The sequence below is a fragment of the Oryctolagus cuniculus genome, chromosome 3 (assembly GCF_051225735.1).
Source record: "Oryctolagus cuniculus isolate XC-2025 breed Fujian yellow rabbit chromosome 3, ASM5122573v1, whole genome shotgun sequence".
In the NCBI taxonomy this organism is placed as follows: domain Eukaryota; kingdom Metazoa; phylum Chordata; class Mammalia; order Lagomorpha; family Leporidae; genus Oryctolagus; species Oryctolagus cuniculus.
This window is the reverse complement of record NC_142869.1, coordinates 101,591,515-101,616,305: the sequence shown is the minus strand read 5'-3', so window position 1 is coordinate 101,616,305 and position 24,791 is coordinate 101,591,515. Positions and strand designations below refer to the sequence as shown.

Here is a 24,791-nt window from a genome sequence, read left to right as displayed (position 1 = left end):
GGAATCCTTCAACTGAGTGCCAGCCAAATGGACTTTCAGATATATGAACAATCTGTTGGCTGGGAGAAATTATCAGTGAAAAGTTAACCTAGCCAATTGGAAGGGTCAGATCAGGGCCTTTTACTGGATGTTGTCCAAATTCTGCAGGGATGTCTATGATCTGACTCACTTGATCCAAGAGGAACATTGCCAGAAAAACAGTATCCAAACCAGAAATATCAAAATTCCACTAACAGGACCAGTAGGTGCACTGATTGATTTTCCACTAAAAGCTCTTTTCAAAAATTATTTATGGGGCTGGTACTGTGGTGCAGTAGGCTAAGTCTCCTCCTGCGGCACCAGCATCCCATATGGGCGCTGGTTCATGTCCTGGCTGCTCCTCTTCTGATCTTGCTTTCTGCTATGCCTGGGAAAGCAGTAGAGGATGCCCTGAGCTCTTGGGCCCCTGCACCCATGTGGGAGACCAAGAAGAAGCTCCTGGCTTCTGGCTTCGGATCAGCGCAGCGCCGGCCGTGGCAGCCATTTGGTAAGTGAACCAGTGGATGGATGACCTTTCTCTCTGTCTCTTTCTCTCACCGTCTGTAAGTCTACCTCTAAAATAAACAAAAATCTTTTAAAAAAAATATTTATTTATTGGGGCTGGTGTCATGGAGTAGCGTGTAAAACTGCTGCCTACAATGCCATCATCCCATATGCACACCAGTTTGAGTCATGGCTGTTCCACTTGTAACCCAGCTCCCTGCTAATGTGTCTGAGAAAGCAGGGGAAGATGGCCCAAGTTCTTGACTAGTCCAGCTCAGGCATTTGCAGCCATCTGGGGAGTGAACCAGTGGATGGAAGATCTCTCTGTCTCTGTCTCTGTCTCTGTCTCTCTTTCTAACTCTGCCTTTCAAATAAATCCTTTTTCAAATTTTTTATTTTTATATATTCATTTGAAAAGTAGAGAGACAGAAACAGAGACAGAGAGATTGCTTTCCAAATACCCATAACAGCTGGGGCCCAGCCATGCCAAAACTAGAAGCCTGGAATATAGTCAGGTCTCCCACATGGTTGGCAGGGACTGAGTCACTTGAGCCAACTGCTACTTCCCAGGTGCACATTAACAGGAAGCAGAAAATACATAAGGGATTCTTTTATACCATTGCTGTTCTCTAAAATAGGAACTTCAGGAGAGGTTTACAAAAGCTGTTCCAGAGACTTACCATTAATAAAGAAATGTTGGAGGAAATGACAGTAGCATGTGAGAAAACTAGCTTGAAACAAAATTCCTAATAATTACATCAGACTGCATTCCTAGATGTAGCTTTCATTTTAGTATGGTTATATGTCTCATCTACCTTCCTGGACTTAGCTTGTATATCATCAAGTAATTTGATAACTGTTTTCTTCATACTGGAAGAAGAGGTGTCCGATTAGCTGACTCATTTCCTCACATTGAGTCTAATATGTTTAGATGTTATACTGTTAGCATCCCTAAATATTTTTCATGGTGTTCCTGCCAGGTACTGCGTGTATGTGTATGTATATGCGTGCATGTGTATTATATATGTGCATATGGAAATACTATGTGTGTATCCATACAGATTCATATGCATGTGTATAAATATTATAGTCAATATAGAGTACATATATTTGTGTGTATGTATAAAACCATATAGTCTATGCCTTTCTACTAGCTCAGATAAAGGGAGAAGAATGAGAGAGATACTAAAACTACATGGTTATATAAGAATAGCTTATCTTATTCAGTGCAGAATTGGTGATATGTACTAGTTAAGGATTTGGTTTTCTATTTATTTGCTACTCTTATAGCTTTAAAGAAAGATGACAGTATATAACCAAAGTTTATATTCCACTGATTATGTATTTCCAAACATTTATTTATATTGACTGTTCAAAGGCTATAAAGAGAAACACCACTGAGAAAATATTATAATGTGGTAAGAGAAGATGCCCACATTTGAATACGTGAGTGCATTTTTCCTCATAATCCAACTACCTTGGTCAAGATAATGAAAGATACTAAAAGTTTAAATCTAGAGTGTAGTATCCAATTTTGATGTTTACTAACTAAAGATGTGTTAACCAAGCAACCTCTCCATATGATATTATCTGTTCAAGATCTAATTAAGCACTAGACAGTCCTCTGGTATATGAAGACTGGGCAGAAAACTGAAACAACTTGAGTAGGTCAACAAAGTTAATGATAAATAATCAATCAATTTGGGTAAATGCATTCTCTTAGTAAGATACAACATAATGATTTCTACAGTACAGTTGATAAAGAGTTTAGTGATCAGGGCTAAGTTTCTATTTTAATGCTCCCTTAATTAAAAAAGAAGAAAATTCATGTTTAAAAGACCATTGTCCACTCTAGGATAGCATTGTACAATTGAATGTTAATAGCACCTTTCAGAACACAAATACAGCCCTCTACCAAAGTCATGTACTTTGTTGCATATTATTGTGTCACATTGCCCCTTTGAATATTTATTTAAAACCTATGATTCGAGGCTAGTGTGGTAGCATAGCAGGTTAAGCTGCCATCTGAGACACCAGCATTCCATGTGAGTGCCGGTTCATTTCCTGGCTGCTCCACTCTGACCCAGCTCCCTATTTTTGGACTTGCAAAAGCAGTGGAAGATGGCCCAAATATTTGGGCCCTTGCATACACATGGGAGACCTAGATGAAGCTTATGGTTCCCGGTTTAGGTCTGGCCCAACCCTGGCTGTTACAGCCATCGGGTTGGACCAACCAGTGATGGAAGATCTCTCCTAATCATCCTCTCTCTCTCCCTGTAACTATGTCTTTCAAAACAAATAGGGTTTTTTTTTTTTTTAAGATTTAGTTATTTGAAAGGCAGAATTACAGAGGCAGAGGCAGAGGCTGAGAGAAAGAGAGACAGAGGGAGAGAGAGAGGGGGAGAGAGAGAGAGAGGTCTTCCATACATTGGTTCACTCCCCAGATGGCCACAAAGGCCTGAGCTGGGCCAATCCAAAGCCCTGAGCCTGGAGCATCTTCCAGGTCTCCCATATGGCTGCAGGGTCCCAAGGAATTGGGCCATCTTCCACTGCTTTCCCAGGCCATAGCAGAACAATATAAATAAGTCTCAAAAAAAAAAAATGCTGACTCCAGATGAAGAAATGGTAGGTACAAATTAATATAAATTGTTGGCTATGCACTGTGCTATGTAAGTATTATTCTTATATAACAAATAGCTATCTATTCTTCAGGGAAATTTTATGAAAGACTTATTTTTATGAAACCTTTAATGGTGATTTCAAAGATTCAGACAGAGGCAGTTCTAGGAACCAGATTTAAGCTCAAGTCCATTTTACAGTAAGGGAGACATTTTCCACCACATGCTTTGCATTTAATTGATTAAATCACTAAAGCAACTGGAAGCTTGAAGAAAATGAATATTATAAAAATATTACAGATGCTTGCTAGTGGGAATTCAGTGATGACATTCACGAGGAACAGTCTCTAAAGATATGGAAAATGGAAAATGTGATGGTATATTGATCGGTACAGTGAAATCCAGGAAACTAATTACATTGAAATTAGAAGGAAGAATAATACTGAAAACAAGATCCTGCAAGAGATAAGAAGAGTAGTTCTGTTCCTAGTACTGTGTCCAGTTTTGTTAGACAAACTACATTTGTGGTGAGGGAAGGGAGCAGGGTTCATATGCATATAACAGAAAACTTTACCCTTTAATATATCCAGGCAATCTCCTCTAGTCTTTATTTCTTGTCCACAGCTATTTCATATTTATTCTTTTTAAAGATAATTTTATCCTTCATTAGCCAATGATATTTCTGATTTTATGCCCTTCCATTATTGAATAAAATGGCATTTTCCCCCAATGAAGCAAATTTAATACAGTAGGAAAAATTTGAAGCCCTTGAATGAGGTCAGTTGCTGTGAGATCTCTGATTTAGTTGAAATATCTTTAGAAAATCTTTTGTTAGAATACTTCTTATCGACACCATGTGCATTAGAAAATTCAGTATATAATTCATTCATTCTAAATATACTGAAATGTATGCTCATTAAATTTTTACAAGGTTATCTCCATAAAAAGGAAACAGTGACTAAATAAAAAAAAGGACCACATAATTTTCTGAACAATTTTCTTTGTCTAATATCTAAGTTCTGAGCAATGTTATTTGCAGAAAGAATCATAAATATTCATAACTGGAGCAGATAAAACAATAAAATACCACCTTGCTTTAATAAGGCATGAATATTGTGGTAGATTTTTTCATTTCATATCACTTAAAATAATTACATATTCCTTAAATATACAGAGAAACAAATCAGATGAATATATTAAGAAACTTTTGAAAATAATATTTCCTTGTGTAATGCTTCTTTTCAATCCTTCAATATTTTTTTTCAAACCAAGGAAATTTTTCTCGGTTCACAGTAGATACACTTTGAAACATTTAGTCTTTTCTTTTTTTACTTTAAATAACTGCTTCAGCAAAAATGACATGAAAAACGATGTATTTAGAGGAAACCTTGAACTTCACTCAAATAGAATTCCCAGAGTTTCTCACTCAGGCTGTTTAGAACAAGAAACATATTTTTATGGTAACAATGTCTAAGATTTGATTGGCTTTGGAGTAAACAGACATTTTGTCACAAAACCAGCAACAATGTCAAAATAAAATTTTGATAACTAAGGTGAGTTATTATTACATATGAAATGTAAAAGCAATTTTATTGAAGTTTCAATACCTTGTTGCTTTCGTGGATCATAAATCTGAAGCCCAAAGAGGGGTGGTCTTTCATGTCTCAGTAATGTCACCTCACTTGTTACCAAATCTAGCTGAAAAATGGAACCATTCATATAATCAGTCCAGAACACATAATTCCCGTGATGTGACAGTCCAAAAGGATGGTTCAGCTCTTTCCCACTGTAAACAATCTGCAAAATATAAACACATCGTGAAAAATCAGAGCTGGCGTTTAGAAACATGACTGAATTTGTAGAAAAATTATATTCAGATGACAGAAGATGATCTAACTAATAACATAACTCATATTTTCTTCTCCTAGATTTAAAAATGGATTTTATAATGTGAGCATATTTTTCTTTTCTTAGGGCATGCTACATGAAGGAGATCATCTGCATTTCATCCACTTAACTTCTCTCCTAGATAGCACTAAAGCTACAGTCAAGAATGAAAACATCAAAATGCCTTAGCCCAACTCTCATCCTTATCTCTGAATAATTCTCCTCACTATGTTTTTGCATCCTGAAATGTAGCTTGTCCAACAGCCATCAAACAGAGCATATTTGGCCAGCCAACATTGGGAGTGAAAAGAATCCTTCTACTTTAATTGTGCCAATGCAAATTGAGTAAATATGAGAGATGATAAGAAAAATGGTAAATAGTTTAATTATTAGTAGTAAACTGATAAGTCTGGCAAATTTCAATTCTAACTATGTAATACATTGCTTACATTCCTGTTATATTTCTGTTGCTTAAATAGAGTAATCATGTGATAAACATCTACTTTGTAAAAGGGGAATAAATAATATGTACAAAAATAATTTTCCACCTTTCACCATTTATAAAATCATATTGCTCATATGAGAAAATATTTATATTCATCTTACTTAAAATTATAGAATTTTTTAAGGAAGTTATCCAAATAATTTAGGATTAGAAATACAAATTTTACTCCTTTTAACTGAATTTTTCATGCCAATTACCAAATACTAAGTAATTGAGACAATCAGAATTTTTTTTCACCTTCATGGAGGCTAAAATATGCTGGCCATGAAAATGTTTATATGCTGCATACATACTAAAATCCTTAAAGGACTTCTAAGTGTTCATAAAGTACTTGCTAATATGAAACATTAGGCTAAATTTCAACCAGTTTTTTGGGGGAAAATATTTAAAGCCCTGTTAAAGAAAATCAATACTTGTGAGGGTCTTAACTGTTAAGTTCACTATCTATTTCTCAAACAGAATTGATAATGAGTAGAATTCTGTGCAGTCTGTCACCCCAAAAAGGAAGGAAATTCAATGTCAAAGGAAATATTTTGAAAATTCCTATCAGTTCTTTGTCTACTTAAAAGTTGAAATAAGTTCATGGTGTTAGTTGTAGTTAAGTAATTATCAGGTGAAAAAATGAGGTGTTGTCTTGTCAAATATGCCTCTGTCTCACAGTCCATGGAATAATTTGAATTACCCAATTATTTCAAAATCATTTTATAGTGATTCTAGCCAAAGAGGCAAGAGGAAGCTGTTACATAGACCACTAGGCTTAAAGTTCAGTTCATTCCCATGTCAGTGTCACAAATCTCTTCTTTCAGGTAAACCTTTATAATTATTTTCTCATTACACATATGTTAAATTTAAACTATAAATATTGAACATATATGACTAGATTTGGTTTGCTTGGAAATAGAAAACTCATCAATAATGTAGAAAAGCTGTATTTTATAACAGCTCTGATATCCTGAGAGGAGCTTTTTAAAAATCCCACAAATCCTGGCATACCACAGTGAGCTAGGCTTGGTCTCCCGGAGGCAAGTGCCAGCTGCAGTACTTAATGCTCAGCCTCCCATAGCCCCCCACAGAGCCTATTGGCAGCCACCTCAGAGGGGTAAAAATAAACTTGAAAGTATTTTTAACACAACACAACAAGGCTCTGTGAAAGAAGACGCCTGTGGGTTAAAAACAGCAGTGTTTGTCTTTTACCTTCCTGTGAGTTCCATTCAAAAACACTTTTTCAATATGATCATAATAGGCATCACACCAGTATAATGTGTTGCTGTGAAAGTCCAGAGTTAAACCGTTTGGCCACAGCATCTTTGAAGTCACAAAAATCTGCCGATTGAAGCCATCCATCCAAGCCTTCTCGATCCTTCCCACGCTGTCATCTATTTCATCTTCCTCCCAGTCTGTCCAATACATCCAACTAAGACATTAAAAACAAGAGAACACACATGTTATTTTAATCAGCCAATTGTATAGAGAGACACTCCCTCAAGACCTGCACTTCCATAAGACCTAATTACATTCTGATTTGTTCTCCCAATACTTAACTGTCAAAAATACGGGGCAGCTGTGAATTTCTAAGGGCAGGGAAGATTTGTTCACTTGAAATAGTCAATTTAGATTCATTAGAGGAAACTCACCACACCACAATCACACTTACTTGCCTCCTGCATTTATTAACCCGACACTCGGTGAAAATTATCTTTTTCTTTGGGGTTGATAGCCAGTATAGCAAATGATTTCTTGAGGTGTTGCTATTTTTAGATGTTGTCTCCTTCACTATATAAATAACCAATTGTGTGATTAAAATGCGGACCAATTACAAGAGAACCCATGGCACAATTAATGATCTACTCCAAGTTTTATTTAATCTCAGATGACTTATGATTTTTTAAGGCAGGCAACTGGATTGCCTTTGTACTAAAGGGCATAGTCGCACTGGGTTTGTTTGGCCAGGTTCATTTTGCCTTGCTGATGCAAATTATCTGTGCTTTATTGCTGCTTATTATTACTCCAAAACCCACAAAAGATGGTTTAGCTGCTCATAAGTTTAATAACAGCAGGTTGACTGACCTTGAGATTTTGAGCTTTAATTTCTATCTCAAACAAAAGCATCTGTCTTTAAAAGCAAATCTTTTGTGTAAGCTCTAAAAATGGGAGAAGGGGCTTTGAGCTAATGTTCCAATTCCCCCATGAATAAGGTTAAAACCCACCACATGCTTTGTTTTAGGGTCATGTGAAAGTTTCTGAGTTATTTATTAAACTGTAGGTTTTAATTCAGTCGCTTCACATACAACTTTATAAAGTCTCAAAGTTTCTCTACGCTACTGGCTCTGGACATACCCTAATTGGATCTCCGGCATCCCTAATTTTTTGGACTTAAAAGAATTTTTGAGGTAATTTACAATAAGTCTGTGTCTATAACTAGAGATCCTACTGTAATCTAAACTGACATATTTGGCAAAACAGAAAATGTGAGAAACTAGCCATTGTGTCATAACAATTAAACACTTCCTTACTTCCTCAACAGTTTACAACTATGTGGATAAGCCTTTCAAACATGAGAAAGTACTTTCAGACTTTTGAATTTATTAATTCTAGAAATATATATGGTAACATGCCTATCTTAACTTCCTTTCCTTAATTTTTTCAATAAAAAGCATTGAAAAAGCTTAGGAGGAAATAAAAATATTTCACTTTATAAAATTCTGTATTAAATCCTAATACCTGATTTCAACTACATAAATCAACTTCATAAAAGTAAAATATACAATTTTTCATCTCTATTTATATTTCCCTAAAAGCATTTTACATAGTTTTAATCAGTGTGTTTTATTTTTGTTGCTAATATATAACTTGCTGAAATCGCAATTATCTTGTCCTATAGCTTTTCTTTTTGATTTTGGCAACACAATTTTTTTCTGTGATTCTCCAACCCAAACTACATACACACACACACTCACACACACATATGAGGAACAAATATGAACATTGTAAATATATTGTATAGTATTTTGTTCTTTGAAGAAAGAATTGGGATATGATTTGTTACTTAAGATTATTTTTATTCAAGCAAAATATAAGAAAAACAATATTTTTCTAAATGTGGTACCAAGCTGGTAAAGGCTGGATATATATGTGATCATTATCCATTCATTTATTTATTTGCTTAAATATTATATTGAGAGACCTTTATAATCAACATTTTATGATTATGATTTTGAATCCACACCACAGGGAAATAACCCACAAAAATAGAGAAATAAAAATAAATACAGATTCCTAAATGGAGATCTGTATATTCACCAAATAAAAATTAAATTAGTCTGGACTTCTACTATAGCAAGAAAAATTCTACTGTATTTTCAAAGCCTATTTAAATACAGTTCTTGATGCAATCTATCACCAATCTTTCTGAGGATAAAAGTCAAAATACAAGTTTCTTAAATACTTTTCAGTTTTTTGTAGATTAATGTATTTATGCCTTGTATCATACTGAATGATATCTCATGTCTGATTATTTTCTTTAATTAAATTGAAAACAATTAAGAGCAGGAATTATTCCTTATTCATAACTGCAACCTGGAATATCATGCTTAGTTTCATTGAAGTTAAATATGTTCCCCAATTGAAGTGATAGAGTGACCAACACTAGAAATATTTAAATCGTTAAAAGTTTCATTCTCATGTAATATACATTTGCTTACTATTGGGAAAATTTGATTTGTTTGCTGAAGTAATACATGGTTGCTAACCAGGACAATGTACTATTAATTGAGAAAGGATTCTGTTTGGGAGAAAGTACACATTCAGCATATTTTGGACATATTTCATATAGGTGCTATTTAGAGATGTCAGAATGGGAGATATAGGTTTCCGTGTTGTTGTCATTAATTATGAATTTGTGAACAATTTGTGAAATTGTGAAAATGAAGAACAGCACCTTTACAATCTATCCCTCCTCCAGGTTTTTCACCACATAAACAATTGCTGATTCTGGCCAGTCTTTATTTCTACTTCTCTGTCTCAACCCCCACTGTTTTGTTCCTATTACAAATGCTACTGTTTAAAAGGAATTCCAAGGGGCACCCTATTTCAACTCAATTGTGCTTCTCTCATATAGCTGTCATACTGCTATCGATTGTGCTCCTAAATCATGAATTTAAAAATGTTACTTTTAGTTTCAAAACTTTCCACTTCCTGTCATGATCAAAACAAATGTAAACATCACATGGAAAATTGCTGCATATGTCCAATCTCATCTCCTACCATGTTCTTTAATAGGCTATCTACTCCAGCCTTAATGAACTCATCACTTCTCAAACCCGCCTCTAACTGGGCTGACTCCAAACAATGGCTTATACTATCACTTCAGAGGACAGTAACTAACTATCAACTGCACACTTCACATGCTAGGCACCAACTCTATTCACTTGTATGTTCTATTCAGCCTTTAAAATTGAACTCCGAATTGAGAGCCTCAGTGAGTTTTTGAGGAGCATGTGCTTCATTTTATTTTAGTTAAACGTATGTATATGTCTGGGTATACCATATACACCAGGTTAGAAGCTCCTTCAGAGCAATTATTATTTTACGTATTTTATTTATCTACTTGGTAGTTTCTCATTATTTTTGGTAAAGAAATCAATTCACAATTATTTTATTAATTCTTCAATTAGTTATGAAGCTTTAGACAAAGCATACCTTGGAATTGAGTAATTACTAGGCTATTTTATTATAGAAAACTTTCAATTACTCCTGCAAATAAATATTATAGTTTAAAAAAATGCAAGAGAGGGACTGGTGCTCTGGCACAGCAGGTTAAGCTGTCACCTGAAGAGCCGTCATCCCATATGGGCACCGATTAGAGTCCCTGCCACTCCACTTCCAGTTCAAATCCATATTAATGCATCTGGAAAAGCAGTGGAATATGGCCCAAGTTCTTGGGCCCCTGCACATATGTGGGAAATCCGGAAGAAGCTCCTGACTCCTGGCTTCAGACTAGCCTAGCTATAGCTGTTGAGGCTATTTTGGGAGTGAACCAGCTGATGAAAGATCTCTCTCTCTCTCTGCCTCTCATTCTCTGTAAACCACCTTTCAAGTAAAATAAATAAATCTTTAAAAAAATGCAAGCAAATCCAGTTTTTGTTCTGAAATTATTGTTCTTAGAATAAATTATGGCTGGCACCGCGGCTCTCTTCGCTAATCCTCTGCCTGTGGCGCCGGCACACAGGGTTCTAGTGCCGGTTGGGGTGCCAGTTCTGTCCCCGTTGCTCCTCTTCCAGCCTAGCTCTCTGCTATGGCCCGGGACTGCAGTGGAGGATGGCCCAAGTGCTTGGGCCCTGCACCCCATGGGAGACCAGGATGAGGCACCTGGCTCCTGGCTTCGGATTGGCACAGCGCTCTGGCCGTAGTGGCCGTTTTGGGGGTGAACCAACGGAAGGAAGACCTTTCTGTCTCTCTCTCTCTCTCTCACTGTCTAACTCTGCCAATCAAAAACAAAAAAGAAGTAAACTATGTGATTTTAAATGGAGTTTTCTGAACTAAAGCTTCTTTGTATTGATTATGTCTCCAACAATTATTGAATGGACTAAATTCACGTAGTTCCATTTCTTTTTCTGCTGCTTTGTAATCCATTTTGCATAGAAAAGTAAAATTAGCTTTTTTAACATGTGAAATTTAAATGTATGACTTCTCTATTTTACCCTTACACTGAGAGGTAACTAAAAAACTCTCACTATGTCTGGCAAGGCCATGCTTGCCCTGCCAATCCCACCGTCAGTTGCATTTCACTTTTGCTGACTACGATCCTGTCTCACTTTCTTTATTTGAATTCCTCTGAGATCTTTGTACTATTTGAGATCTTCAAATGTTCCATCTACTTCATTTAATGTAAGTCTTCTATATCCTGTGGCTGGTTATTTCTCTACAAGCAGGTCTCAACTGAACTGATGTCTCCTTAACTTCTCTCAGCAACTTGGTTTAAGTAAATGTCTACTGTTCATTGCCATCATACCAACTGTTTATTTGCCTCCAACAATTGGTCTGTTGACACCCAGTTATTTATTTGTCCATTGGAACTTATTTTCTGCTATACCTTCTTCCTTACAGATGAGACAGAAGGTGCCTCTTGAGGGTTAAGGCTATATCTGTGTTGTTAATCATGCTGTTCAAAGTACAGAACTCCAGAACAGCATATTAGGAGAACTGTGTGTGTGTGTGTGGGTGTGTGCTTATATATACATATGCATTTTAATTTAGGATTGGTGCATAATAGTAATATTCTATTTGAAAATGTGTAAAGGAAGAGGCAAAGGTGTCATTCTATGTAGCAAGGAAGGTTAACACAGGATCAGCTGGTACACAGACATAGAGGAATACACAGATTGTATTAATGAAAAGAAAACAATGAATAGCAGTTAGAATTGCCTCCAAAAGTATCAATGATGTAGATGCTGACTAGTATAAATTGCACACTTGTCTGCTAGGGAAGTGTTGACAGGGATCCTTGACTCTGATGAGGGAGATGGAACTAGTGGCATTTAAATTTTCTTCTAAATCATAGGGTTATACAATTTTTACATTTACATCATCTGTCTTTGCACAACAAATATTCTTTAAGGCTATTGGAAAACATTATTCTCTAACAGAATGTTGAGAAGAAAAATGCTATTTGGAGACAAATTTGGAACTTCTTGTTTCAAGTAGATTTGGGTAATGTGCAATAACCATTTTCTCTTAAAACTAAAGTTGTCTTGGTTTAAAGGTCAGATGGATGGTTTAGCTTAAAACCCTGGAATAGAAGAGATAATTATAGAATTCGCACATAGAGTCACTGAAATTATGCCTTACAAAAAACATATACAATGAGTTCATCCATTGCTTAAGAAGAAGTGCTCTGTATGTGGAGCTACTATGCACACAAACAATTCTAGGAACTGCATTTGGGTATCAGTTTATAAGGGATTCATGTACCTCCTGTTCAATTAAATACTGTTTGCCTGTGTGCAGTAAATTATAAAGGATACTCACTTTGTGATGCTATTTTGAAACAATGACATCACAGAAGCATGGAGAGAAAACACGCATGTAATTTAAGAATGGAATGCTGGTAGGAATGTCTGAATTTCTTTGACTTTCCTATAAATACAGTTCTGTTTAATTAATACCTCTGAATAAAAATCAAATGCAAATATGTTACCAGGAATTCTACACAGCATTCCATCTCCAAACCAGTAGCACAGACTATAAGATGAAGTTCCTACATAGAAGCTACAGTTGTGTCTAAAATTATGTGATTATTATCCTGAACTAAAAAAAATAAAATAAAAAATAAAAAAACAAAGACTTCCTGGGTTTGGATTTATATCCAGTCTCTTACTAATTTAATGATACTTTGCAGATCAGTTACCAGGTTTTTTTTTATAAAAAAAATGGATGAGAATAGCATCTAATTCAAAGGATTGCTGTGAGGGTTCCAGAAGATAAGCACAGTAACCTATTGAACCAAATGTCTAGTACTCAATAAATGCACAAAATATTTTACTAGTTTTTGAATACATTAAATATCAACAATTTAAAAATTGATTCCCTGATTGAACTGAATTGTTTATATTGGGGTCAGGATGTTTAACATACAGAATTACATATCCTTTATATTAATAATCTATTTCAGTTCAACATATCCTGACATTTTATCCATATTCTCTAGGGGAGGAAATCATTATATCAATAGCTTTTTCCTATTAGATCATTCATGTATGAATTCACATATACATGGAATTTAAATAAAACATACTACTAGTAAATACATAAAAGCCAAATATATCCATAATCATTTTCCTCATACAAAGGCAATAAATAATACAAACCCATTCACTGGATCCACCACAATTCCTCTGGGATGGGACATTTCTCCCTCTAAAAGAGTCTTCCGACTCTGAGAAGCCTTTTCCAGCCTGGCCACATTAATGGTTTTCCTATGACCGTCATTTGTCCAGTAAAGGTTGTTTCCAATCCAGTCCACAGCAATGCCCTCAACATTATCCAAGTCTATAAAAAAAAGATCATTATAGTGAAATGAATATCCACTAATGAATATTTTATTTAATACAGAAAAGAATGAACACCAACCCATGAATTCCACATGGTATAACTTTTGAAACTATCACTATTCAATAGACTATTTTTCAATTTTATATCAAATAATCAAATGAGATTTTATGTGAATGGCAGGTCCTCTTTGTTCATGTACATTTCTCTGTTATACAGAACTACTGACATGTTAATTATAATGCTTACTTTAAAAAAAGGAAACAGGAAAGTATAACTAATGTGAATAGAAGAGGATGGATATAATGGAAAAATACAATAATATACTATTCAGAAGAAATATCTACTAGTACTATGCCTGCATGTTCAAATCTATAATATGTAATCTGAGCAATCAAAATAATATGAATATCCTCTTGTGAAGAGATGAACAGGTCCAACTGGAGCACACATTTGAGCACACAATAAAAGCCAGAACAGGCTTTTATTATAGAACTGCATGAACAGCAACCCTCAAAACAATCACTGAAACACTCCTGTGTATTTTAGACTTACAGTGAAAAGAATCCAATTACAACAACTCCAGTAAGAGACAGACAATGATAAATCAAAAATATTATAAACACACGATCTTAGGAATTCACCTAACTCAGACCCTTTATTTCACGAAAAGGGAAACTGATACTTCAAAGTGAAAGCATTTCCTTATAGACTATTACCAATCAATTCGGATAAAAATCCAAGATACATGGATTAGGGATACTCCCCTAATGGAGAGACCTTCAACACCAGACTGTTCACACAGTCAGTTTCTGCAACGTTCTCTCTTCATTTTTTTTTTTTTGCCATTTTGTAAACTATGACCCAAATTGCCCACAACATCAGATAGTCCCATTTTTCTATTGCATGATAAATTACTGTAAATTCCTCCAAAGAAGTCTCTCTCCTTTCCTCCTCTGTATGAGATACAGAGCTGGAAAGCAACAGACAAAACAACAGACAGTAACACATAAGAGAACAGCTGCATGTTCACAGACTCCTGGGAAGTCTGCAACACACTGCCTCAAATGGAGATATTATTAATATTCACAATTATTATATTCTTTAATCATGGGTGTTCTCTCTGGAAAAAAATTTTCCTTTGTGACCCTTTCTGCTAATCAACACGTGCCCTGATGCAGGATGACTAATACAAAGTGTGATTTGATATAGCTGAAAATCCCATTAGTGAATCAGATATGTCCTCAATTTCACTTGGCTATCTGCTTCATTACCATCCAATATGAGTAATTTTCACAGGTTAATTGTGCCTACGCTTAGAAAAAAAAAGTTTAATTTTGTCTTTACTTTATTGGCACTTAATTTTACTGAGCACTTTTCTGTTCTAGCATAATGGGAAAAGAGTAGCTGTTTACTTTTTTCTTTTCCATTTATCATCGTCTGTATCTGGTTTTTAGCTTGTTAGTTGGTTTTCAAAAATTATATTACATTTTAAATCCACTCCAGCATGGAAAATTTCATATAGCATAACTCTCATTTAAAAAATTTTTTTCTTTGATATCTGACTTGAGACTTATTTTTACACATGAAGCAGTTGCAGTTACTAGCTGGATGGAAAGTTTATTTCTGATGCTTGGGTAAGGCAGCTCAGTCATTCTGATCGCTAATTTCTAACATCTGTAAAGTGAAGATAATAATAGCATTCACACCATAGGGTGATGATAAGGAGTAAATTAGCCACTGAATGGAAAACACAACATACTGTATGGACTATAGTAACATCTCAACACATGTTAGTTTTATTATTTAAAAGCCTAACGTGCTTTACATAGTGTCTAGCTGATTTCCTCATGTATACTACTTGATAAGAACATACCTTAAACTTTGCTCTTTGAAAATGCATCTTCTGTAATATTTCCTTGCATTTTACCAGCAGTTAACTTTAACTAGAAAAGGGGTGTGCATAGTCATTCATGAATAAATAGTACGAATAGCAAGGAATTGAATTCTAAGAAGCAGAATTTGGAAGGATCCTGTCTCCAACTGGTTTTGAAAAACTAAATGCTTGAATACTGTAGATAAAGTAGTGATCTGGGTTGCAAGTTCTGGTACCACACTGAGTAGAATCTGCCACTCATACTTAACTAAGCAAGTTACTTGCCCTTTCTCCAATTTCCTGATCTTCAAGACAGGTAAAATGATAGCAAATAAATACATCTGAAGTTCTTAAAATATTGTCTGACTCATAGAAAATGCTATAAAATTTGCTGCTATTATTATTTTTCTGTCTAGTAGTCAATTAAGATGATAAAAAAGAAATTAGCCTACAGTGTTTTTTTTAATTTTGTATTGTTTGAGTTTTTTTCTATTGTAGAGAAAATGAGGTTGAACATATATTTCTTTTTTTTTTTTTTTTTAAGATTTATTTTATTGGCCGGTGCCACGGGTCACTAGGCTAATCCTTCTCCTGCGGCACCGGCACACTGGGTTCTAGTCCCGGATGGGGTGCTGGATTCTGTCCCGGTTGCCCCTCTTCCAGGCCAGCTCTCTGCTGTGGCCAGGGAGTGCAGTGGAGGATGGCCCAAAGTCCTTGGGCCCTGCACCCACATGGGAGACCAGGAGAAGCACCTGGCTCCTGGCTTTGGATCAGCGCGGTGCGCCGGCCGCAGCGTGCTGGCCGCAGCAAACATTGCAGGGTGAACCAACGGAAAAAGTAGACCTTTTTGTCTGTCTCTCCCTCTCACTGTCCACTCTGCCTGTCAAAAAAAAAAAAAATTTATTTTATTTACTTAAAAGGCTGAGTGACAGAGAGAGAAAAAGAGCTCTTCCACCCACTGGTTCACTACCTAAATATCTGCAACAGTTGGGCCTGCATCAGGCCAAAGTCAGGAGCCAGGAACGCTATCCAAGGCTCCTACATGTGTGACAGGGGTTCAATTACTTGGCCATCTTCCATTGCCTTCCCAGGCACATTATCAGGGAGCTGAATAAAAAGTAGTGCAGCCAGGACTCAAAGAAGGGCATACATGGAATGCAAGTATTGCAGGTGGCAGCTTAATCCTCTGTGCTGGCCCCCTACACAAAATTTTAAAATAAGCAAACTCATAAAAGTATCTATCTACTGGGGCCAGCGCTGTGGCACAGCAGGTTAAAGCCCTGGCCTGAAGCACTGCCATCCCATATGGGTGCCGGTTCTAAGTCCCGGCTGTTCCACTTCCAATCCAGCTCTCTGCAATGGTCTGGGATAGCAGTAGAAGATGGCTCAAGTGCTTGGACCCCTGCACCCATGCGGGAAACCTGGAAGAAGCTCCTCGCTTCTGGCTTCAGATCAGCGCAGCTCTAAAAATTGCGGCCAATTGGGGAGTAAACCAGCGGATGGAAGACCTCTCTCTCCATCTCTACTTCTCTCTATAACTCATTCAAGTAAATAAAATAAATCTTTTAAAAAAAAAGTATCTATATACAAACATAATCTTTTTAGCTCTCTGCACTGGGGCAGAGAAGAATTTTCTCTTGTAGGATAAAGCCTAAATAATCAACTAATCCCTTTCACAACAAATATATATTTATAAGGGAAGCACCTTGCTTCCATACTATTTAGTCTGCTTTTAATTGATTTATAACTTAGATGAAACTCTAAGACATACAAAGAATTAGTCTTATATATATATTTGATTTTTAATCGGATGAATCTGACTGAGGCCTGCTTTAGACTGACCATTAAATCTCTATGAGCAAAATTTCTTTAACTTTTGATCAGAGACACATGAAGTATTATGGCCTTCAGATTCCAAACAAATTTAAGTGAGCACAGAGATTCTTCTGAGTACTAGCTCCAGAAAGCACATGACTATTCAGATGAAAGAAACGCGTTCAATCAAGAAAAATTTATTGAAATAAATTGCTTTGTATAAAACTTGCACATGCTAAACCTATATTCACTACTGTTTATTATTATTATTGTATAACTAATAGCAAAGAGAGGAAAATGTGTTTTTTAAAATCTGGTCGATATCTTCTATAGTCTTCATAAAACATCATTTTTTGTGTCAATAAGCAAAAATTCAATATGTTTTCACTACTTCAATAAAAGCAAAATCCCATAGCTAATTGTTTCTTGTATTTTTGAGATTAAGATTATTCTATATATTCCATGCTAACTCACGAAATTGAGTATTTCTCTTATATACTTTAGATACAAAGTAGAATTTATACACTCTGAATACTAAGGTTAATATGTTAGTGTGCTCAATTTATTAAAATGCCAACAATATTTTTCCTCTACAAATGTTACTCTAGTAATTTAAGAATAACAAGTATATGGAATAACATATGAATAATATATTAAATAAATAAATGAATACATATACCAAGCTCTGCTTGATAATAAATTACATGGCTCATTCAAGCAAAGAATTCTTTTTAAATTTTTTTCTTTTTTAATTTTTACAAATTTTTAAAATTTTATCTAAGTTATAAAAGTTACATATATTTCATATATACAGAATTTTTTCCTTTTTAAATTATTTCCTCTTTTATTTTTTAATTTTTAAATTTTTAAAAATTTTATCTAAGTTATATAAGTTTTATATATTTCATATACACAGATTTAGGAACATAGGAACACTAGCAAAGAATTTTTGAATGTAACAATACTATTTGCCATCAAGAGCTACTTCACATTAAAGAAATGAAGATTAAAGAAAAAGACAGTTTTGTATAAAAAAGTAAGAAAGAAAAAAAAGGAACATATTTCTGGAACAAATACTTCAATTCAGGTCAGATTTTTAGGTATCACATATTCACAGGAAACAGGAGAAGTAGGATAAAGTTTTATATTTGTAAAGTAGAATCTCCTACTTTTAAAAATGGACCAAGATGCAAAACAACAAGGTTGAGAATGTGAGCAGTGACTTTAGTTTTGTTGAGATGCATAAGCTGCAGTAACAGAGTGATCAATCAGCTCTGATGGCTTACAACAGGGTTTGATAATAAGGAATAATTTAAAGATATATTTAAAAATTGCCATTTCAAACATATACTGACTATATTTTGCTGCCTAAACCAAGGCTGTCTATATTTACTTTGGACCTTAATTTTCTAACCTAAAATAGAACAGTGTGTCCAGGAGTAAGGAGTATGATAATAGGCCTTAAGTGACCAGATTTCCAGCTGCATGTAGATATGCCTACATGTCCACCTGTGCCAGAGATGCTTTGCCTGATCACAAACCAGCACTTGGTAAACTATCTGCCTTCTATCCTTGTAATCTAATTAAGAGTTTTGTTTGCACATTTCAATATGGCCTGAGGCATCACAGTTTATATTTATCTGATATGAGTGGACCATATTGTAATTAATATTACAGCAAAAAATTTGTGTCCTGAATTTACTAATGCATGGGTTTTGAGAAATCTTTGAGAACAAATTAAAGTTTTCTACCGCACCTGTCCCCAATCCCTAATGAAAAGTTTAGGTTGATGTCTTCATCTCTGTTTTCATTCCAAGTTTCTCTCTACTTATTAGGTCAGGCATGGTGAATACACAAGTTACTTTCAATCAGAACAAAATATCATGCTGCTGCACATGTAACAAGCACGTAGGGTTCTTATTTCCCAGAAGAAATCATGTTAAAACATGATGGTGTCCTTGGATTACCAAAAGCGTATTGTCAGTTTTAGTGGGTAAAGGGATACAGATCCCTGTAAGCAATTGAGATTTATTTTTATCTTTAATACAATGAGTACATGTAAGAGTAAAAATAGTGTTATAGCATGAATCATAGCCAAAAAAAAAAAAAAAAGTATTCTGACCTGAAAATGAAAATAGGAGGTGTTGGCCGGCACCGCGTCTCTAGGCTAATCCTCCGCCATGCGGTGCCGGCACACCGGGTTCTAGTCCCAGTCGGGGCGCCGGATTCTGTCCCGGTTGCCCCTCTTCTAGGCCAGCTCTCTGCTGTGGCCAGGGAGGGCAGTGGAGGATGGCCCAAGTGCTTGGGCCCTGCACTCCATGGGAGACCAGGATAAGTACCTGGCTCCTGGCATCGGATCAGCGCACCGGCTGCAGCGTGCAGGCCGCGGCGGCCATTGGAGGGTGAACCAAGGGCAAAGGAAGACCTTTCTCTCTGTCTTTCTCTCTCTCACTGTCCACTCTGCCTGTCAAAAAAAGAAAAAAAAGAAACTAACACCAATATGGCAGGAGCCAGGAGCCAGGTGCTTCTCTTGGTCTCCCATGGGGTGCAGGGCTCAAGCACCTGGGCCATCCTCCACTGCACTCCCTGGCCACAGCAGAGAGCTGGCCTGGAAGAGGGGCAACTGGGACAGTATCCGGCGCCCCAACCGGTACTAGAACCCGGTGTGCCGGCGCCGCTAGTTGGAGGATTAGCCTAGTGAGCCGCGGCGCCGGCCTGTTAGTTTCTTTTACTCCAAAGCCACATGTGAGCAACTGGGAGGGGCCTGTTAGGATGCCTTTATATTCCCTGGGTGGCACCCTGAGAAGAGGCATCCAGGAGAAGCATCCTGAGGTTAGGGAACACAAGTCTATTATAATGGGTAGTAAGCAGCCCTGCTGCTTTCACTCTACCTTCCAAGACCCTTTGCTTGATAAATATTCTTGAAAATATTCTTCAGAATAAAAAAGATACAGGTGCCTCACTTGAAAGTATGCAGAAGTGTGAGGGATCTATGCAGAACTGTCTCCAATGATCCTGATAAGACACAACTAAGTAGACTTTGTGGAGATAGAGCAAAGAAGTTGGGGTGTTAATGTGAACCAAATGAGAATTAATTTCTGGATTCTAGGCTATTTATTTCATGGCAATTCTTTATTGATTTATACTGCTGTAACTTCAAGCATAGTTTAGTTAGTTATGTGTGATGGCTAATTTTATACATCAATTCAGGTCAGCAATGAAACACAGATCTTTGGTTAAACATGTCAGAGTTTCCATGCAGGTATTTTTATATGCTATTAACATTTAAATCAGAGGACATTGAACAAAAAACAAACTCTCCACAATGCAGGTTGGCCACATCCAGTCGTTTGTAGGCTTTAAGACAAAACAGACTTGAGATTATCTGAGAAAGAGGAAATTCTGCTTATGGACATGCTTTGGAATTGAGAGGTAATATTAACCTTTCACAGAGCTCCAAACTGCCTGCCTACCCTGCAGATTTTGGATCCCCAGTCTTGACAACTGCATGGAATAACTCCTTACATTAAAATACATATAAATAAATATATACATCATTAAATAAATAATAGATAGAGAGAAAAGAAGTGATAGAATATATATGTAAACATTAAAAGATTTGTTTTATTTATTTGAAAGAGTTACAGAGAAAGATAGAGGCAGAGAGAGAGAGGTCTAGCACCTGCTTGTTAACCCCCCCCAAATGGCCACCATGGCCAGACCTGAGTGGATCTGAAGCCAGAAGCAAGAAGCAAGAAGCTACTTCTGGGCTTCCCACATGGGTATAAGGGCCCACAGAGTAGGACCATCCTCCCCTGTTTTCCTAGGTGCATTAGCAGGGAGCTGGGTTGGAAGTGGAGCAGCCAGGACTTGAACCTGCAGGCCAGGGCTTTAACTGGCTGCGCCACAGCACTGGCCCCTATCAGTTCTGTTTCTCTGGAGAATACTGGCTAATACATCATACGTCTCTGATCTGGAAATGATTTTTCTGAATGGTCAGGGGAGGAGGGCACCCTTTACATCCTTTTCAGATGAAACACTGCAAGGCATATATTAGGGAGAACAAAGTAGCTTCCAATTTAAGAATGCCCCCTAGAAATACACAACAGGTATATAGGTCATTCTGGAAAATTCCAATAATTTTTTATAATGAGTCCTTATTATGAATGGACAGAGAAAAATAATTTCCATTAATATTCTTTTACTACTGAATTCTGTCTATTTACCAAGAGAGAACAGAGCTAAAATTGCTTCAACCTCTTGAATGGAAAATATCACAGCTATTCTTGGATATTTTTAGTTTTATGAAGTAGGTGATAATTTATAAAAATAAAACACTTTGGAATCTATTTCATCAATAGCAAATTACTCAATCTCTTTCATATTAGAAAAAAAAGTAACTTTGTTAGTAGTCACTTGAGCAATTTAATTTCACAGAAAGTGACTTTTTATTAGCTGTATTTTCTAATATGTTTCATGTTTTTGCACTTGGTCATTTAAACATTCAAACACTAGCATCATTGTAATTGACAATTTCCAATGAACTTTTAAAAGAAAACAACACCTATAATAGAGAGGAATTCCATTTAGTGCAAGATACTGATGATTAAATTCCAAGTTGAGCTTAACAGCTACAGGTTGTGAATGTTCATTATATTTATAACTACCATGGGAATTAACAAATGTATCCTCCCATGTGATGATCCTCATGGACCTGCCTACAAACTTCAGTTAAGAAAAACTATACTTATTTCAGACCCTCATAAATAATCAGAGAGAAAAATCAACAGACAAAATATATGCAAGGGTTACAAGTAAATGTGGTATTGAAAGTCAAGTATTAGTAGTAATAATCATTTATCTAGCAGATCTTTCCTAAATATCTAAGAAAATAGACTTGTTATCAGCCTCCTTGATACACAAGTAGCCTTGAAAAATGAAGCCATTAATCTGAGGCAAACACAACAATAAAACTAGGCAGGAGCTTAGTTATACATTTCTTTTAACAATAAAAACAGCTAAAGAACAATGTGGCTCAAATTCTGTATTCTACAAAAATTAAACAAAGACTCAATAAAGTTAGATGACTTACAATGATACATATGTTTAATTAGTAGTCATAAGTCTCAAAATTTGATTCATATTTCAATATGCCCACCCTTTTTTATATCCAACTTTGAAAAGTGGAATTGTAAAGGAAAAATGATAAACTAAAGCAGGAGGAAAAGAAACACAACATAAACAATGTTAGTGGGTTGAGAGAAAGGAGGCATGGATGAGGGGGAGGAAGTTGAGAGTAAGATAACTGCAGTGACTGATGCTTTTGTACTGATTCTCCAATCAAAGATACCATGGCTGGGGTCAGAATTGTGGCACAGCAAGTAAAGCTGTTGCCTGTGACACTAGTATCTCACATAGACATGGGTTCATGTCCCGGGTGCTCCAATTCCCTGCTCATGGTCTAGGAAAAGCAGCAGAGGGTAGCCAAAGTACTTGAGCCCCTGCCACACATGTGAGAGACCTAGATAAAACTCTAGTTTCAGTGTGTTGCAGCCCTGGCCAATGGGGCCATCTGGGAAGTGATTCAGCAGATGGAAGATCGATCTCTATATATTTGTTTCTCTATTTCTCTGTAACTCTGACTTTCAACTAAAACAAATAAATCTTTTTTAAAAAGTAAAATAAAGCATTTTAACATGCACAAAAATACCATGACTATTGGAAGTTTGCACATTTTCTTTATTGCTTAACTTTTTATAAATAGCTTAAACTTGAGCCTCAACGTCTTCAAATGAAAATGTGAATTATAATCAGCTCTGTCCACTCCAAGAAGAAAGAAGAGAATAATAAATAGAATAATGCCTAACACATAAGGAGATTCTCAAGCAGTGGTCACTATTATTTTCTTATTAAACATAGTTGATGGCTAACAATTCAGAGATGAAACAAATGTGCCTATGAAGATAAGTGAAACGTTGAGGTAAAACTGAAGGAAAAACAGAGGAAACATTACAGTATACATGCGACTGAGAGGTCATAGTGACTAAATTAATTCAATAAAAGCCTTTAGCTAATAGTATAGTATCAATGTTATCTGATTATGATAGTGACCATGTAGTTATTTAAGATGTTTTGGACAACTACATGATACTGCAATGAACCAAAAGTTCAGATCTTCCTCAAATTCATATGTTGCAACCCTAATTCGAATGTGATGGTATGAGGAAGTGGGGCTTTGGGGATGAAACAAAGTAATCAAAGTGGAAGCTCATGAATGAGGCTAGTGCCCTCCAAAGATAAGGCTCTCTAATCCCCTTTTCCTCCTGTGAGGATGCTAGAAGTGGCAGGCTACAACTGAAGTGGCAGGCTGCATTGGAGGAGAGGCCCCTAAGGATAATCCAACCATAAAGGAATCCTGAACTCACTCTGAATTCCAATCTGTAAAACAGAGAGAAAAAATTTCTGACTATCTTTTTTTTTTTTTTTTTTTTATTTATTTTTTTTTATTATTATTTTTTTTTTGACAGGCAGAGTGGACAGTGAGAGAGAGAGACAGAGAGAAAGGTCTTCCTTTTGCCGTTGGTTCACCCTCCAATGGCCGCCGCGGCCGGCGCGCTGCGGCCGGCGCACCGCGCTGATCCGATGGCAGGAGCCAGGAGCCAGGTGCTTTTCCTGGTCTCCCATGGGGTGCAGGGCCCAAGCACCTGGGCCATCCTCCACTGCACTCCCTAGCCACAGCAGAGGGCTGGCCTGGAAGAGGGGCAACCGGGACAGAATCCGGCGCCCCGACCGGGACTAGAACCCGGTGTGCCGGCGCCGCTAGGCGGAGGATTAGCCTAGTGAGCCGCGGCGCCGGCCAATTTCTGACTATCTATAAATCACTTAGCCTATGGTACTTTATGGTGGCAATTTGAACGGGGAAGACAGAGGGATAGACAGAAATTTTCTGTACTATTTTGCAACTGGCAAATAAACATAGTTCAAAATGAATCTTTGAATGTATAATAAACTAATCAATGAATGCTTTGAAAATACATTCATTCCTTTTAATATATAGAAGATGCCAAAGGCTAGAGGTAGTATTATGAATAAAAAAGAGGAGATAATTAAATATTGATACTGACGCTATATCTTATAACAATTTTGATCTATGATTATAGATATACTTATATTGGGGCTTTGTTTCATGAGTGTTGGGAGAAGCCTTCCCCATGGGCCTTTAACCTTGCTTACACATTCTTGCTACACAAGTTTGCCAAACTGCAAGCTTGTCTAACTTCTGATACTTAACGATTTCTATTGGTAGTCACATAGGCAACTAAATAAGTTGGCGGGTCAGCCGGGTAACCTCTGTTCAATCTCTTACTCTACAGTGGAGAAGACTAGAGACTCCTGCTTGCTACAATATTGGCTGCTTGCCAGAAAAGTGCTCAACCCTACGTCCTGGAGTCCTTAGCTCTGGCACTGTGTAGTCAGCATCGACCTGGTCATATAAAGTTTCTCTGTGACACTTAAGGCCAGG

The 24,791-nt window shown here is 36.4% G+C and overlaps 1 protein-coding gene across 4 annotated transcripts in view; it reads right to left on the bottom strand.

Moving 5' to 3' along the window:
• Positions 1-24,791, bottom strand: part of LRP1B (LDL receptor related protein 1B) — a 2,138,546-nt gene that overhangs the window by 936,425 nt on the left and 1,177,330 nt on the right. For all 4 annotated transcript variants that reach the window (XM_051849573.3, XM_070071546.2, XM_002712121.6 and 1 more), the window contains exons 12-14: positions 13,398-13,578; positions 6,727-6,946; positions 4,748-4,937 (exon numbers count right to left, since the gene is read on the bottom strand). In XM_051849573.3, the coding sequence (XP_051705533.3) occupies positions 4,748-4,937; positions 6,727-6,946; positions 13,398-13,578 (591 nt within the window). The remainder of the gene's footprint in view (positions 1-4,747; positions 4,938-6,726; positions 6,947-13,397; positions 13,579-24,791) is intronic.